The sequence below is a fragment of the Staurois parvus genome, unplaced genomic scaffold (assembly GCF_062004578.1).
Source record: "Staurois parvus isolate SC_StPar_1 unplaced genomic scaffold, SC_StPar_1.0 ptg000919l, whole genome shotgun sequence".
NCBI classification, from domain to species: Eukaryota; Metazoa; Chordata; class Amphibia; order Anura; family Ranidae; genus Staurois; species Staurois parvus.
In genome coordinates this window covers 111,915-130,514 of record NW_028318715.1, presented here as the reverse complement: position 1 = coordinate 130,514, position 18,600 = coordinate 111,915, and the positions used below count along the sequence as shown (strand labels likewise).

Genomic DNA, 18,600 nt, shown 5'->3' with positions numbered 1-18,600 from the left:
AAAGAGTTGGGGAGCGAAGTTCATCTCCAGTATCAAAATAATCAGTGGACAAATATAGTCTGCTTAGTTGTACACCTCGTTTTCTACTATAACCAGAAATATGAGGGAATGAAAGAAAAGAGAGTGAAAACGTATAGAGTTAACAAGAAAGGAGGAAAAGACAGGAGAGGAACTGGGGCAGGAGGAAGAGTGTAGAGAAGGAAAAAAAGAAAAGGGAGGGGGGGTTCATGACAGAGGGAAAATGGAGGGGAGAGTAGCTGAGGCAGTTTAGTCTTCAGAACAGGGTACCATAAGTGTTTTGCCTTCGTCAGAGTAGATAAACTGATTGCAGTAGAACTATATATGTTGGGTGGTTGGTATCAAAGTCTCTAAAGTATTAACATCCTCAACCTTGTTAAGCCACATCAAAATGGAAGGAGGAATTGGATCCTTCCATTTTAGAGTAATGCAGGCTTTGTTCACCTTTGGGAACATGTTACATGTTCCACCCGTTTTTAGGGTGGAACATGTAACATGTTCTTATAGCCGTAGCTGCCGCTTTCTGCCCCCCCTTCCTCTGACAGATAGTACAGGAAGACTTCTCCTCGTACGATCTGTCAACTTTGAAAACAGTGTGTTGGTGTGGGGCTTCATCCACACGGCCACAACATTCATTCACGGACTTCCTTGAATGAATGAACTGCAAGTCCCGACAGCTTTAGCGGCTGTCAGCTTGTAGTTTTCATTGAACTACCACGGCGCTGTGGAGCTTCCTATCAGAATATCTGCTTGCTCGTACATCCCGTACGGCAAGCAGATATTCTGACAGGCTACAGGAGGTTTGCATGGCATCAGCGATCTACTGATCGCTGGTGCAATGCTTTCCAGGCTCCTGTAGACAAAAATAATAAATGCACATTTTTTTACCTACAAAAAAAAAATGTGCATTTATTATTTTTGTCTAAAAGGTGAACGTATTTACAGAGTGGTTAAACCACATTGGCGATTAAACAAGGCTTACTGAGTGATGAGTCATGTTGCGTGGCAGTGGGTGACCATCTCAAGTCCTACTTTGCAATAGGGCAGAGGATATGAATCCCTCTATTAATTGGGCAGCCGACAAAGCCTCAGTTAGAGGCTTCTTTATCCAGCTGTCCTACAGAATAAAAAAGTATCGTGAGGAATTGATCTCTGCCAAATCTAGAGAATATGAATCACTAGTTGCCCAACATGAACTTACCCCGACCTCAGAACTCTTGTCTAAGGTGGAGCAAGCCTGGTTGGAACTTAACTTCTGCCTCACCACAAAAGCGGAAAAACAATTACGCTGAATGAATCATACGTTTTTTACGTGGTGGGACAGACCAGGTTCCCTTCTAGCGCATACGCTTACCCTCAAATTCGCTTATTCAGCACTGCCCAAACTCCGGTTAAAGGGGAGTACTATTACGCAAGATCCTCAGAAGATTCTTGGGGAATTTCATGATTTTTATGCCTCCCTGTATGGCCCACCTTCCTCTATTCGATCTTTTCTAGAGTCTTTGCCTATTCCCTCCTTCACTGAAGCCCGTAGATAGTTAATGGAACAACCTATTACTTCTGAGGAGCTCCAAAACGTTCTTAAATTACTATCGTCACATAAATCCCCGGGCCCCAATGGCCTTCCTAATAAGTACTATAAAACTTTTTCTGCTCATCTTCTTCCACATATGACACTATACTTCAATTCCTTGGAGGATGAGGGAGGGGTCCCGTTAGATGAAAATAGGGCATATATTAGTGTTATTCCCAAATCCAATAAAGATTCTTCTGATGTCCGCAATTATCGCCCTATTTCCTTAATTGATTGTGACTTTAAAAATGTTATGAAACTTCTAGCCGTACGTCTTAATTCCTTTCTGGCACAATATATACATAAAGACCAGGTTCATAATGGGTTGTCAAATGTTAGACCAGATTTGCAGATCTATTACTCTGATCTCAGCTGTCCGTTCTAATTGGGACGCTCCCCTTTCTCAAGCACTCTTGCTTCTTTCTCTGGACCTTCAGAAGGCCTTTGATAGCCTGACGTGGGAATATCTGCTTACTACCCTGAAGGCCTTTGTATTTGGCCGATCGTTTTTGGCTTTGCTGCGCTTATTATAGGATAATCCCTCAGCTCAGGTCTCCATTAAAGGCTACAAATCTTGTGTATTTCCAATCCAAAGAGGTACTAAACAGGGCTGTCCGTTGTCTCCACTCCTTTTTGCTTTTGCGCTGACAATTGAGCCTCTGGCTATGGCAATTCACTCCCATCCCCTAATCTATGACATTCATTGCGGACAACAAGAACATAAATGTGCCCAGTTTGCAGATGACGTTCTTATGTATATTACTTCCCCTATAACTATCCCTAATTTACTGTCACTATTATTCTATTACGTCAATTTTCCGCTCTTTCTGGGCTCTCTTAATTCCCAAAAAACAGCCCTTAATGTTTCCATATCCATGCTTGAGGAACAACAACTTCGCGCTCCCTATGGTTTTAAATGGGCGAGTAAGTTGTTACTTTATTTAGGGATATATCTTACCACTTCAATTGAGACGCTATATCAGGCTAACTACCCTCCCCTCTTTAAGACGCTTAAAGACGATCTTACACCACTGCTGGGGGAAATATTCCCCTTTGGGTCTCTATCGAAGCTCTCTCTTGTCACCTTCTCACTGTCAGGGCGTTGCTTTGGCTTCTTAATCGCTTGCGCCTTCCTATACTGTGTCCCACTCTGACGTTTTCTTTGGCAGTTTGGAACAGGATACGTCTTTGCAGGGGCACTGCCCGAGGGCCCAGGGTCAGTAGTGGGCCCCATGAAATGCCCCTGGTACCTTTTATAGGCTTTTTTGAGTGTGGGCAAGGACACAGGGGCCCCATGATCCCCTATTGCCCGGGGGCCCCATGAGCTGTCAGTCCGCCCCTGCACCATCGTGAATCATTGGTATCTCCACATACGCCTGTAGCTCCGTTTTTTTTGTAACCCTGAATTTTTGCCTGGTTTAAAGCCGGCTCCTTTTCAATGGTGGATCATAATAGAGTGTCTTACATGTCTGAAGGGATGCTTTGGCCTTGAATCTCAATAGGTCAGTTACCTGTTGGCAAAGCTGTGTCATATTCTGTTCCAATAAGGAGGTAGGCACTCGTTTGCATTGCAGTTCAAGAGACTGAATGTCAGAGAGCAGGTTCAGTAGTTTAGTTTCACAAGCTCGCCTAATATGCGCACCATGCTTAATCAAAATCCCCGGTATAACTGCTTTATGATCTTCCTAGACTATGCTCGGGTCACTGACAGGGGTGTCGTTGGTCCTGGAAGAAAGCAGTCAGTTTTTTAGAGATATCAGTCAAGACTTCAGGGTCTTGCAATAGGCTCTCATTCAGGTGCCACTTTCGTTCCCGAGAGGAGAAAACCATGAGGGAGAAGTGCAAGATGGCCAGAGCGTGGTCTGACCAAGTGATGTTTGTCACGATCGCGGCGTCAGACCCCAGACCTTCTCACCAAAACTCGTGACCGAAGGGCTAGCCGACCTAAAACCGCAATGCGTAACAATGCCACACCCAGCTGCACCCTGCACAACGATTTTCCAGCTAATGGGTTCCAATCGATGTGCCAGCAGCCTGAATCGATTGTTACTGGGTCAGGTTAATTATGCAATTAACCCCTTCACACTGCCACCACCTCCTTTTGGTTCAGAGAAAGAGGAAACTCGCAATATCGCTATAACACTATAATAATTGAAATAATCGTCCGCATAACCCGGTCATTGACACAGGCAATACAGAGAGTTAAACCAACAGTAGCGTCTCTTTAAAGGCAGGGATTCAGAAATTGCAATTAAGAGCTATAGAAACAGTTCAACACTTTCAGAAGAAAGATTTATTACTAAAAGGGTCAAACAGGTGCAGTAAAATTAGATGTAACTAAGATATATATATATATATATATACACATAGAAAACAGCACAGCACAGCAAAGAGATAACAGGGAGAAGTTACAGGGTTAAGTTACTTGCCCTTAAGCCTTGGATGGAAGCAGATCATGTTTCAGAGCGAAAGGCACAGGCCTCCCCAGGTGGTATATTGATGTTAGGAATTGGGAGATGTTTTCAACTTAACTTCCTTAGGCTTGGCAGCCTGTTTTAAAGTTTCCCAGCTGGGGGTGGTTCTGAAGTGAAAGACCAATCCCCTGTTTAGGGAGGGATCATCAGGCGAAACCCTAAACTGGAACCAACATCTTTCTTAATTCATATTCTGGTCTATAACTTTCCATCTGCACAAGCGACAGTCCTCCCGCAGGTATATTATTATGCAGACAAGTCTGAGGATTATTTAGATATGAATTATGAAATTATATATTGCACGGTTTATGAGTTCTATGTTTCGGCTCCCCTGATGGTCCGAGATAAGCGCGTGACCCGCCAAACTGTTCACCTGCTCATTGGCCATCTGACGAGGTGTCCGGTTTTTATGTAAGTCTCTCATATTCCAAGATATTAGACATAGGGGAGAAATTGATTTGAGAAGTGTTCATCTATTTCTGTCACCTATGCTGAGCCAGGTTTATTAGCTCAGAGACCCTTCAACTCCTGGGAAGGCTAGTTATCTTGTTACGAGGTGTGAAATTACACAGGTACTTTGGCCAGGGAGACTCCAGCTCTCTGGGGAAAACTGGTCCTATCTCTTCTTAGGTGAGAAAGGATACAGCTTTTACAGACAGCTCGGCACCAGCTAGAAGTGCCTTGCCTGGCCAGTGACCCATTAATAGTACACATACACACACTGGCCAGATGTCTCCTCTCAGTGAGGGGGGGGGTGGAAAGATGAGGGGAGAAAATGGAGATGCCTAACAAAATGGTCGAACTGCATCCATCTCTGAGGCGCACGTTTGCGACAATGTTCCCTATCTTAATATCTACGATAGCCAAGAGGAGTTGATGAGGAACCAAGAAAAAGTCAATATGAGAACAGAACTGATATGGTGAGGAGAAGAAAGTGTAGTCTTGCTACCCCGGGTGCAGTAAACGCCAGGCGTCAATAAGTTGACATTTATGAAGCATTTGTAGGATGAGTTTCCTGGCACCAGGTGGAACTGAGGATGTGCCCGTGGATATGTCTGAGCTGGGGTCCAAAAGGGACATTAAAGTCACCTCCCAGAAACAACCTGCCCTCTTCAAACTCCATCAGCGCTGAGATAGTAGTACAAATAAAGGAGTCTTGGTGTAGATTTGGAGGTATATATTAGCAACGCCGCCTTAACACCACCAATACAGCCTTTGACAAAGAGGTAACGCCCGTGGGTGTCGGAGCGCATGTCCACAGATTTCCACGGTACCAGTCAAGAAATCAGTATGGAAACCCCTCTGCATTTGGCTTCCCAATTAGAGATTGATAAGGGTAAAACCTGTTCTGCAGGAAAGGGACTTTACCCTCCTGAAAATTAGTTTCTTGCATGAATGCCACATCAGAATGCAGGTGTTTCAGATCATGTAGTAGCATACGTAGTTTCTCAGGGACATTAAGTCCTTTTACAGCAAGAGACTTAAGGCACAGAGTGTCCATAGTAAAACTGTGGGGGGGGGGAGGGAGGGGGGGAGTGAAGAGCGGAAAGGACGTTATTAACATACCATTAGAAAATAAAAGGACCACAGCAATTTTCATGCAAAGCTGCATGATCACAGCATCAAAAAATCATACTGAGAAAAGAAAATCCATGGCAGAAGGTAAACCTTGCTAGGCCTGACATTCACATTGGTCAAACCTTATACTCTTTGGGAAGGCCAACATCAAGGACTATACCAGCTACACACACACTTTCATGGATTTCTAAAACTTGGTCCACTAAAGCTAAATTTCAATTTGTTAGGATATTAAACACACTTTTAACTGGACTGATCTTTTAGGTAAATTAGGCTGCAAGAATAGATAATTGCTTCCAACTATTTGTTATTGTCTTTGAGTGGTATATTCTCTTAGTTGTTCCCTATCGACCTGGATAAACTACCAAACCAACGATTTGTAGCTTACATAGAGATTTCCCTAATCTTTAACAGCTCAATGGAGCTGAGGGGAAACAAAATGAAAGAGGAAGTCAGGTATGGCCAAGTAAGCTGGGGGGGGGGGGGGTATATTAACAGAAGAAAGGATTCACTTTAAGGTAAACCTTTCATGTTACCATTATTGACTTCCTTCTGATGATGCTAGATGCTTGCTTATTACCTTTATCCCCTGCCTTTGATATATTTTGTCACTTGCCTGGAACAGGTTACATAGTTAAATAGTCTGGCTGAAAAAAGACAAAAGTCCAATCAGTTCAACAATTAAAAAAAAAAAAAAAGTTATAATCCTATACACACAGTTGATCCAGAGAAAGGCAAAAAAACCCAGCAAAGCCTGATCCAATTTGCTCCTGCAGGGGAAAAAATTCCTTCCTGATCCCCAGAGAGGAAATCGGATGGTCCTTGGATCAACTTCACCTGTAAATGTTAGTATCCGGTTATATTCTGTGTATCTAAGAAAGAATCCAGGCCTTTTTTAAAGCAATCCACTGAGCTGGCCAGAACCAACTCTTTCGGGAGTCTATTCTACATTTTCACAGCTCTCACTGTAAAGAACCCTGTGTTTGGAGATTGGATTTCTTTTCTTCCAGACATAAAGAGTTCCCCCTTGTCCTCTGTTATGACCTCAGGGTGAATAGCTCTACACCGAGTTCATTATATGAACCATTGATGTATTTATACAGGTTGATCATATCCCCCCTTAATCTCCTCTTCTCAAGAGAGAATAAATTCAGTTCCTTTAATCTTTCCTCATAGCTGAGCTCCTCCAAGTAATCAGGGAAGTCAAAATAAAGTGAGAAGGCCTTATCTGTAGCTCGTTTAAGGCATGATTGAACATATTGACCCAAGAAGGTACAGGTAGGCAGCTGGTATTTGCAGAATGGAAATCAGCAATGACAACCTCCATTTTTTTTTCTCAGGAAAGATTTTCTTGCTGGATTATGGGAGATAACATTATAATTAGTGATGTTTATCTTCAGCTTTCTAATGAGATTCTTTCGGCTTGAGATGCCCCTTAACCAACAGACAAGGAAAATGCAAACACTGCAGGTAAACTCAGGTTACAGCAAGGATAGAGCAAAAAAAAAAAAAAACATTGATCTTGCTGAATATGTATTCTTTATTTTTTGATAATTAAATCTTATCTAAGCCCAAAAACATAAATTGCAGTTTACCAATGCTTTGATGTTGTGGCTTCATTAGTTTTCTTTTTCATCTGATGATTCTTCCTGTCAAGGCCGTTCACATAATAAACAGACAGCTTCTGGACACTAAACTGCAACGGTTTCTAAGCAGGCTGGGTACTGCTTAATAAATTAGTTACTGGCCCAGGCAGGGTTGGGAAAGGGTTAAGTTTGCTGCTGATTCAGGGGCTTGTTTGGGGCTTCAGCCAGCCCACCATAATATAAATTGGATGAAGGCTGAGGTCCAGAGAGCCTGAAGAGATGTCAGAGACCCCGACTGTGCCGGTATGCTGCTGTCGCTACACTTCAAAGATAAGCTGTTTACTCCATCTGTTCCGAGGATCTGGGGGTGCCACCAACTATGGACTCTGTTATTATGGCCCAATGCTTGAAAAGGTTTGCTAGAGCCAGTCATTAATCAGGGTTAGGAGGATTAGGTTGTTGCCATTAGTGATGTAATCACATCCAATAGACTAAGAAACCAGTCGAGATGTGGCACCTGGATGAGGTGAGGTGTCCTCATGTAGCAAGGGGCAGAAGGCACTAGTATATGTTGGGCTGTCATTAGATTGGGGTGAATAAACAGAACCTGTGCCCCTTATATCATGCGTCCCTATCGCTATTTGGGCTCACTCCCTAGCAGTCCAATTCCCATAGAAAACGGAAACAGACCAGCGTTATGGAGGTTTTCAGCCTGACTGTATTGTATGGAAGAGTAAGAGTTAAGATAGGACATGCATGAGATCCACGTTATATGTCTGGTGGGAACCCATTCTGTTGCTGGGAGTGAGGTAACAGAGATACACTGCCTGGTGGAAGTGGTGCAGCTCTACCCACCACTCTGAATGCAATACATAATATTCACTGTATGTAGAGCTATGAAACAACACTTTATTAGAAACTTAGCTTCATTCTACATGCAATCTCAACTCATCTCCAAGTCGGAAGAGTACCTTAATGTTTGATTGTACACATGATTGCAATTTCCACCTAGTCTTGGGCATTGGCGAGTGCACCATCGGGCAAAGGTACCCCTAGAGCACAGTGCGGTAGGCCCCAACCACAATATGGCATAGATGGCAAAACCCAACCACCCTGCAGGTTTAGTGTCTAGCAGCTGTCTGGTCCAGATACAGTGAGCTATCGGTGTGGTTCACATTGCAGTGCATCACGCAGCTCCCTTATTTTTTGTGCTAACTTTATTTGAAGAGCACAAATGTGGCACTTCATTGATGTTGTTGCACAGTAGTAGTACAGTGCGCTTACTTTGTGCCCTAGCAGTGGCTGGTGTTCTTCCAGTCTGGAAAACTACTGGTCACCGTGTGTGAGATGTCACCCTAAGACAGGAAATGTGGTAGGACCAACTTTAATTCTCTGTACTGTATCCATGGAACAGCAGTTTAGTCAGCCTACACTGCTTTCTTATTTTTTGACTACGACCCCATTCCATCTCCACTTCATAGAGGGAATTTGTTTTGGAATTCACAGAAGATAGCTGGAGAAGCTGAAAACATTGTTTGAAATTTTTGGCAACAGTACAGGAAGTTACAAAGACACAATGTTTCCTTGATTACTTGCAGAAAACCTACGTAGCCCCAAAAAAGAAAACTAATGCAACCACCACATTTAAGAACTGGTAAGCTGCAATATATACATTTTTAGTTCTTGGGTTTTATATGTCTTTTAGGAGGTTTAGATGGAAAAATCCTACATTAAATTTGTAAAATAATAAAATTGTCACTTTAAAACAAGTTAGTAGACATGACACAAATGTAAAGAGTATTTATTTTGATTGACTTGTGACTTTATGCTTGTATAGCCCTTTGACTGGATTCTCACTGTTGTATTATCACTCATTGCATTAAAGGGGAAGTATAGCCAAAGGTTTTCTGGCCCTATTTCTCCTATGGATCACAAGAGAGCAGTTCTTTCTGCACTTCTGTGACCCATTTTCAGCCAATAGTCAGCTGAAGCCTACTGGTGGCTGATGTCACTCAGCTGCTCCAGGCTCTGGAAAGTTTCCAACTTTACAGTCGGAGTTGTAATGGTAAAGCATACTGAGCCCTCACAATGCTATGTTAAAGGGCAAGGACACCATCTTGTTCAGATGTCAGCCATGACCGTTTGTAATACAAATTGGTGAATAGCAGCAGTGGCTCCTTTCTCTTCATCCTCCCAGGAAGCCTCTGGTGCAATACACAACTGATAACTGATGCCAGAGCCTTCTCATCAGACCAGGACAGATAGAGGCCCATTCATGCCTATTAGCCCAATCCACCATTCCAGTCTGGAAACTCCAATAAAATGGTCACCCTCCCAAGCTTGAGTGATCCAAAGAACTAAGACACTGGGTCATAAATACCTTAGTGGAAGTCTGTGGAATACAGACTTTAATAAACTCTAAAACTTTGCATGTTTCATAACTTCTGAAAGAATAAGAGTATAGTAAAAGTCATTCACCCTCATCAGTTATTGGGTAGCATTTTGAACCCAAACACTCCTATGCTAGGGAGTACCAGAGTGGATTAGGCCTCCACACCCCTCCTATGAGAAATAGATATTCAAGACCCATCGTATCTATATCCATTTTGAAGCTAATTTCATGTTGGATAGTAATCTGCATGGTAGCAGACTGTAAATGGTAGATATTCAAAAATACTAATATTTATAAAAAACTGTGACTTGCTCATAAATGTGGTGACCTCTCAGCACCCACCCCTTAAACCGGATGATTGGTCATATGGTTTCTGTCAACACCCCTTTGATACCACATAAAAAGGGAAAATCAGGACATTTTGACTAGCTCTCTTGTACCATCAACAAAGAAACATCTATCAAGGGATGAGAGCCAAGAACACCTTGCTTGTTGACTGAACTCTGCTAAAACCAAGGACTTTGCAAGTATTCTTTTTAAACTCCTTTTTCCGTCTCTATTGCTTTATTGTCTCTGTTTCATTGTAACTCCCTTTTTTTTTCTGTAAATACTTTATTTGCATCATCTTGACCTTTTCATTATTAAACCCTATTTTGAAAAGTGTTGAAATGGTTTCTAACTGTATTGCGCTAATGCAAACTAAAAGAATCCCTGTCTCTTTAAAAGTGCTACTGTATATGATAAATTTCTGAATATACCTGTCTGTGATGACAGTCTATGTACAGACGTTTATTTTTCATACTTGTTCTTGCTAATATTGTGAAGGGTTGATAGGCCCAAAGCTATCTGGCAGCAGTTTGGAGTTTTTAAGAGTTAATTGTTTAGCTAACGTAACCCAGTGACAATGGCTCCCAGGCTGCTGGCACCTAGATTGTGGTGCCTCTGGAAAATCTTTGTGCAGGGTACAGCTGAGAGTGGCATTGTTACATAACTGACAGCACGATGTGAGATGGGCCAGTCCTTTGTCACAAGTTGGTGAGAAGGGCAGAGGTTGGGCACTGCATTCATCACAGAGGTCCACCCAGATGTCTGGACCAGCAGCTGGCATAGCCTCTCAGTGAGCTACTAAGAGACCAAGCCAGACGCTCCTGCCCACTCTACAGCCCGGTGCTCCAGTGAGCGTTGAAGAGGCAGAGCCGAGATCCGGTGCCTGACAGACACCAGCTCTCTGCTCACTGAAGTCTTAAAGGCAGCAGAGACCGATGCTGCATCTGCCTAGGTGAGTATATTTTCTTTCAGGATGCCCAATATGCCATGTCCATGCATCTTTTTTGTAGTGTATCACACTGCAACACAAAGTAAGGTACGAATCCAGCCTAATTTTATTTATTCCAGTTTATATGTACACTGCTCAAAAAAATTAAAGGAACACTTTTTAATCAGAGTATAGCATCAAGTCAATTAAACTCCTGGGATATTGATCTGGTCAGTTAAGTAGCAGAGGGGGTTGTTAATCAGTTTCAGTTGCTTTGGTGTTAATAAAATTAACAACAGGTGTACTAGATGGGCAACAATGAGACAACTCCCAAAACAGGAATTGTTTTACAGGTGGACATTTTTTTCCTTACTTATCTTTTCTGTCTGTTTTTCACTAGTTTTGCATTTGGCTAGGGTCAGTGACACTAATTGTAGCATGAAGCGATACCTCGACCCTACAGAGGTTGTACAGGCTGACCAACTCCTCCATAATGGCACATCAATACATGCCATTGCCAATCTCAGGAGCATAGAGGAGATTCCAGGAGACAGGCAGTTAGTCTAAGAGAGCTGAGCAGGGCCATAAAAGGTCCTTAACCCATCAGCAGGACTGGTGTCTGCTCCTTTGCGCAAGGAGGAACAGGATGAGCACTGCCAGAGCCCTACAAAATGACCTCCAGCAGGCCACTGGTGTGAATGATTCATGAAGCGAAACCTGGACCCTAGAGAGGTTGTACAGGTTGACCAAATCCTCCAGGATGGCACATAAATACGTGCCATTGCCAATCTCAAGAGCATGGAGGAGATTCCAGGAGACAGACAGTTAGTCTAAGAGAGGTGAGCAGGGCCATAGAAGGTCCTTAACCCATCAGCAGGACTGGCGTCTGTTCCTCTGTGCAAGGAGGAACAGGATGAGCACTGCCAGAGCACTACAAAATGACCTCCAGCAGGCCACTGGTGTGAATGTCTCTCACCAATCAGAAACAGACTTCACGAGGGTGGCCTGAGGGCCCAACATCCTCTAGTGGGCCCTGTGCTCACTGCCCAGCACCATAGAGGTGGATTGGCATTTGCCATTGTCACAGATGAGAGCAGGTTCACTGCACGTGTGAAAGACATGAAAGGGTCTGGAGAAGCCATGGAGAACGTTATGCTGCAGTTTTGATGGTGGGTCAATGATGTTCTGGGGCAGGGGCGGACTGACAACTCATGGGCCCCCCGGGCAATAGGGGATCATGGGGCCCCTGTGTCCTTGCCCAAACTCTAAAAAGCCTATGAAAAAGGTACCAGGGGCATCTCATGGGGCCCCCTACTGACCCCGGGCCCTCGGGCAGTGCCCGAGTTTCCAAATGGTCAGTCCGCCCCTGGTCTGGGGAGGCATATCCATGGAGGGACGCACATATCTCTACAGGCTAGACAATGCCACCATGGTTGCCATTAGGTATCAGGATGAAATCCTTGGACCCATTGTAAGACCCTACCCTGGTGCAGCGGGTCCTCGGTTCCTCCTGGTGCACGACAATGCCCGGCCTCATGTGGTGAGTGTTTTGCAGGCAGTTCCTGGAGCATGAAGGAATTGATAGCACTGAATGGCCCCCACGCTCCCCTGACCTAAATCCAATAGAACACCTCTGGGATATCATGTTTCGATCCATCTGACTCTGCCAGGTTGCACCTCGGACTGTCCAAGAACTCAGTGATGCCCTGGTCCAGATATGGGAGGAAATACCCCAGAACACCATCTGTCATCTCATTAGGGACATGCCCCGACATTGTTCGGTATGCATAAAAGCACGTGGGGGCCATATAACCTACTGATTACCATTTTGAGTTGCTGCAATGAAATTTCAGCAAAATTGACATGCCTGCTGCATCATTTCTTCACTTGGATTTCGGGGTGTCTTTGAATTCAGTCCTCTGTAGGTTGATAATTTTAATTTCCATCAAACGAGGCATCCTTACGTTCCTAACACATTACCCAGTCCAGATCAGTATAGATATCCAGCATGATATTTTTCCCCACTGAGAGCTAATGTGTTTTCAAAGTGTTGCTTTAATTTTTTTTTTTGAGCAGTGTAGGATTTTAGGAAGCCTCTAGTTGTATGGGTTGCTTATGCTATGCTGAAGTTGTAGAATGTAGGCTACTACTGGCTTAACCCTGAGGAACCTCAAACAAAAAGCAGTACTCCACAAAGCTGTAATTTAAAAAAAAAAAAAAAAGCTGTTGGTTGTGCCAATACAGCCATAATTGGGCTTATGTGTTGAGCCTGTGTTGATGGGCTTTGGACTTACATCAGTGGCATCAAAGATGTTTCTGTGATCATTCAGAATTTGACAGGTGTTTGTCCTACTGTGGCTCTCCCTCTGACCTGCAATCAACCTGCTTCAAGTGGGTTTTGCATTCCCATTGACTTGTATGAGAGTGCAAGACTCATTTATAGCTAACAAAAGCCCCTTGGTACTAGCCTTTAAAAGGAATAGTTCACCTTTAACAGATACCCAGGTAAAGGATGTCTATAGATGACAAACTGTGCAGCTTTGGCCAAATTGAATAATGCTTTTGCAGAAGGTGTAGGCTGTTCACCTACCTCATGTAGCCTGATGTTAAAACTCCCAGTACATTGCTAGGACTTGCTAAGAGAAGACCAACTATTACTGTTCACCTTCACATCCCAAGAGTGAACTTTTTTTCTTTGATTTGAACCTCCTCACATGCACTCTCTCCCTACTGATGCAGTAGCTCTGAGTTCAGCATTTGAGAACTCGCTCCTGTGATGGTGAAGATTAACAGCAATAGCCGGGCTGGTCTACAACATCCTAGAAGTTTTTTTAGGCCAGGCTACATGAGGTATAATTAAGGCCTACACCTATAGCAAGGACATTATTCAACTTAACTGAAAGCTGCAGTTCAATTTGTCTACAGATGCCATTTATTTGCATAGGAAGTTTGTTTTACTTATTGTTTGAATTAATCAGATTCCAATGGTCATGTTCTAGTGCAAGACTGAATTGATTGTTTACCATAGGTTGTTTACGCCTTCTAATTGTCGTAGAAAGAGGCCCAATTAGATTTAAAGCTTAGTTCACCTTAGCACCTTAACCAAAAAAAAAAAACCCTCATTTTTGCAGGTTAAAAAAAAGTCAAAATACTGTAGAGGAATCCTCTGCACAACATACAAAATGTGCTTTTATTTTTTTTTTTCGACCCACTCTATGGATCACAAGGGCAATGTCAGGCTCTTGCACACTCTCCCTACCGCTTTCTGCCTGTACATCTATACGGGATTTGAGTTTGAAAGCTGGATGAAATGTGAATGGACTACGAGTGCACTGAACATCACGGTCTAATTTTCAATTGTGGCAGGGGCTGTGTGGGAGAAGCACCCCTGCTCACTGAATTTATCCTTTAACATGTGTGTATCTGTACAGGTGTGGTGTCAACTTCACCATACAACATTCTTTATGGATAGTGAGTGGATCATTTTTTTTTGTTCTGCAGAATATTTAACTGTCATATGGTGATAGAGATAAATTGTATTAAAATGCACTTTCAAAGTATGATGAAATCAATGTGTGCTTGCTAAAAACTCATTAAAGATGAACTGTCAAAAAGGCAAATATTGTCTACATACATAAATCTTGGCGTGCTTTATGTATTTCTTTCAGATGTGTAGTACTCTAGTGTAAAACTTTACTGTGTGCAGAAATTTTCTGAAATAAAGAACATTCACTGCTGCTTTCTCTGGTTGTGCAGGGTGACTGGTCTTGTATCTACCCCATCCTATAGGTTTTTTTCCAGGCAGCCTGTAGTGGGTGGACCTGCTTTATCACTGCTACTTTTACAAGGTAATAACTGGGTTTATAAAAGGCATTTGGTGCAAGCAAAGTGGATGTAGATCCTTTGTGGCTACCTAGGAATATATATTTTAATGAAAGTTTTTGTGCCTCAAGTGAAGACCAAAAATGTAAGCAAAGATCAAAAAATGTTAATGTTTAAAACTTTATTGCTAGCACATATAACAAGCAAAGATCAGTATAAAAAAAAGAAGCCAATCCAAAGCACCACAAAGTGAAATATTGCGTAAAGGAGCTACTTTTTATTGATAAACATGTCAGTTTTAAAATGTAATAATGAAGCCTTTACCATTAGAATGCAATACTTTTTTCTCCTAATGTTAGCATTTCGGTGACTACAGCAATAGAAGGGAACTATTCAGTACCTATTGGTTCACAGAAAAAAGGCACAGCAAATGTTACCTACAATACAAATATTGTTTTACCCCCTACATATTTGCTAAACACATACAAATATTTAAACCATTTTACTAATGGAGAATTTAGAAAAAAAAAATAAAAAGCTCTCCATAATGAAAAAAAAATAAAATCTTCCCCATAGTCAGTGCACTTTTTACAATTTTTCAAAATGGGAACATAGTAAAACGTAATTTCACCATCAATTTTTATTTTAAAAGACAAAACTCAACTGCAACCTAGTTCCCAATAGAGCTACTGCTAACAGACTGGAAGGAATAGCTGTAAGTTGAAGAAGCAGATGAACCTGTAGCATCAAAACTTCCTCTTCGAGATCCACTGCGTGACCCAGGGCGGGATCCTGACCGTGATCCTGGGGCTGAGGAAACATTGTAAGGACTACTTATGCCTTTAGAAGACACTGAAGCAGCTTCAAGCATTCGCAAACCTGTTACGTCTTCAACCATGCATCGATCTACAGCTTCTTTGTAAGAGATTTTCAGTTTAGTTTTTGGACATGTCAGAATTTTGGGGTAGTTGTTTATGTCTCGCAATTTCTGAGCGGCTCGACCATCAATCATACCTTTACGAATAGCCTCCTCTGTAGTTACTCTTGATTGTGTTTCTGGATCAAAAAGGCCTCCTGTTAGGTACTGGAATTCAAGAAAACGCTGTCCAGCCTCATAAGGCAACCAGTTCACCTTCATGGCTTCTGCGGCAGATAATTTTTTTTGTCCTCTTACTCCATCAAAGCCCGTGTAGGCCTTTTGAGCTTGCTTTAGTCTAGCTGACATATCATGATCTATTATGCCTTGAGAAACTGCATCTTGCAAGGAAACTCTCTGCCCAGAGTTGGGGTTAATAATTCCTCCAGTGCAAACTTGTGCTTCCAGTAAGCGTTGTCCAGTAATTGTATCTACAATGCCACGTTTGATGCCTTCTGATATTGATATTTTTTCATAGCTTTCAGTATCAAATATTGCTGCAATAGGTGTGGTTTCTTCTAAAGTGTCTGAAAATGAACCACTTTTAGACCATGAACTGGTTCGAAATTTGGGTGTGGACATGGATGAAATGGATGAAACAGAATCTTGTCTAGAGGTAACTAACACATCATCATTTAGGTTTCTATTGGAGATCATATCTGCAAACTGAGTAAGGCTTAGTGTACCAGCACGATATTGTTCAAAATTGCTCTTGTTGATTGTGCCTAGATCAATAGCCTCTTGGACATCATACTGGTTTCCTGTTTTTCGGTCAACAAGGACAACCCTCGTTGAACCATCTGAACCTGTAGTAGTGATTTCTTCCCATTCACACTCCTGTTCTGAAAGATCAATATAGGTTTCATAATCAATAAGCCCTTTGTTATAAGCTTCTTGTACTGTCATTTCTCGGTTTGTGTCTGGATCAACTATGACTACTCTACGCTTCCTGGAAGTCTTCTTTTGTGATGCTTGTACCAACTTTTTCTTTTCTTTTAGAGGCAGTAGACAAAGGTTGGTTTGTGAATCAACAATGCACCTTTCTTTTAGTTGTAGGTATGTCAAATTTTCTTCTGTGTTGGGATCAAAAAAGCCTTTGGTATCATCATCTGGATCAGAGAGAATTGCATTCATTTCTTCATTAAAGTACCCACGTTTGTAAGCAACATCCACTGGTAAACGATGACTGGCTTTAGGATCAATGATTCCACCTGTAGCAATTTGGGCTTCCAGCAAGCGGATTCCATGTCCCTTTTCAATAAGCTCCTTGTTCATAGCTTGAAAGAGTGATATTATATTCCCAGTTTCTGGGTCCTTATAGCCAGTAACAGCTCTTTCTGCAGACAGAAGCTTTTCCTTGAATTCAATTCCAACAAGACCTCTTCTGTAAGCTTCTTCCACTGGCAGCCTTAGATTATTTACTGGATCCACTATGAATCCAGTCGCTGCTTGAGCTTCCAGTAGTTCAAGTGTTGTTCCAGGCCTCAACAAACCCTTTTTCATTGCATCATATATTCCTAATTTTTCTTTTGTAGCTTCATTATAGATTCCGGCAATGCAACTGGATCCCTGCAGGAAATCTTTAATTCTTTCACTGACCTCTTCGACAGATATCTGACCAGATTCTAGTTGATCAACTGTGGTAGAGCGAATAATGCCAGACTCTACTAACTCAGTCAGGGGCACCTGATGTCTAATACCTTGGAAGGAGAGACTTTTCTTCATTACAGGCAACAAAAGCAATCCTGTATGAGGTTCTGCTCTGCACTTCTGTCTAAGTTGTGCATAACTGACATTTTTCTTTGTGGTTGGTTCAATGAATCTCTTTGCCTCATCACTGGTGTCATTTATTGATCGATTCAAATCCCTGTCAATCAAGCCTCGTGATAATGCAACCTCAACAGGTACAAAGACACTGTTCACTGGGTCAACAATTCCACCTGCTGCCAACTGGGCTTCTAAGAGCCGCAACCCAACATCTCGGGTGATCAAGTTATTCTTAATTGCTTCGGCAACACATACGGTCTTTCCAGAAAAAGGATCTTTAAAGCCAGTGACTGCTTTTTCTGCAGTATAAATGGCCTCTCTGTCTGGAAAATCAATAAGATCCCTAGCAACAGCGTTATCTACAGTCAGCTTTTCACTTTTCTGCAGATCTATTATACCTCCTGTTGCGGCTTGAGCTTCTAAGAGCATTACCGCACTTTCAGGCGAAATTAGCTTCTTCCGCTTAGCTTCTACAAATGAATATTTCTCTTTAGGTGTGACAGAGATACCTGCAATTGCACCAGCACCTTTCAGGTAAGGCTCAATCTCAGTAGCTACCTCTTCCAGTGATTTTTGTCCTTTTATTAATTTTTCAAATGTTGACTTTGTTATTATTTGGCATTCAAGAAGCTGATGAGCTGTAATCTTTTTCCTTAGCCCATCGAAAACAAATTTAGAAGGATCTATTGACATATCTTCATCAGTCTGAGTTTGTCTGTTGGACCCAGAAGGACGCCTTTTAAGATTTTCCATCTCCCTTTGCAATGTCAGTCTCTGTGCTTCAAAATCAGCTTGGCTAGTGCGATGAGTCTCCTCCAGCTTACGTTTGTACCTCTCTTCAATTGATCTTATCTCTGCCTGCAATCTTTCAATTTCACTTTTAAATGATGCCTTTTCTCTTTCACTTCTCTCCCAGTCACTTTCAATTCTCTTTACATCCTCCTCCTTACGAGTATACTGACTCTTCCACTGATTAAGGTCATTTCGAATCTGCTGCTTCTCATCTTCTAGACGCTGCTTGTTACGCGTTTCAGCATCTAGTGCTGCCTTTGCACGACTAAGTTCCTCTTCCAGACGCTGAAGCCTCATCTTGTCTTGCTCCAGAAGTTTTAATTTCATAAGAATGCTTTCTTTTTCTTGAAAGACTTCTGAGTATTTACTGCTTGATTCCTGTATCTTATTAGTTGCCTAGATCAAAGACAAAAAAAAATAAATAAAT

General features: G+C 42.3%; 1 protein-coding gene across 4 annotated transcripts in view; it reads right to left on the bottom strand.

The window, feature by feature from the left end:
• Positions 1–14,864: 14,864 nt before the first annotated feature.
• Positions 14,865–18,600, bottom strand: part of DSP (desmoplakin) — a 100,884-nt gene continuing 97,148 nt past the window's right edge. For all 4 annotated transcript variants that reach the window (XM_089656579.1, XM_089656578.1, XM_089656580.1 and 1 more), the window contains exon 24: positions 14,865–18,569. In XM_089656579.1, coding sequence (XP_089512705.1) covers positions 15,369–18,569 — 3,201 coding nt within the window. In that variant the 3' untranslated portion in view covers positions 14,865–15,368. The remainder of the gene's footprint in view (positions 18,570–18,600) is intronic.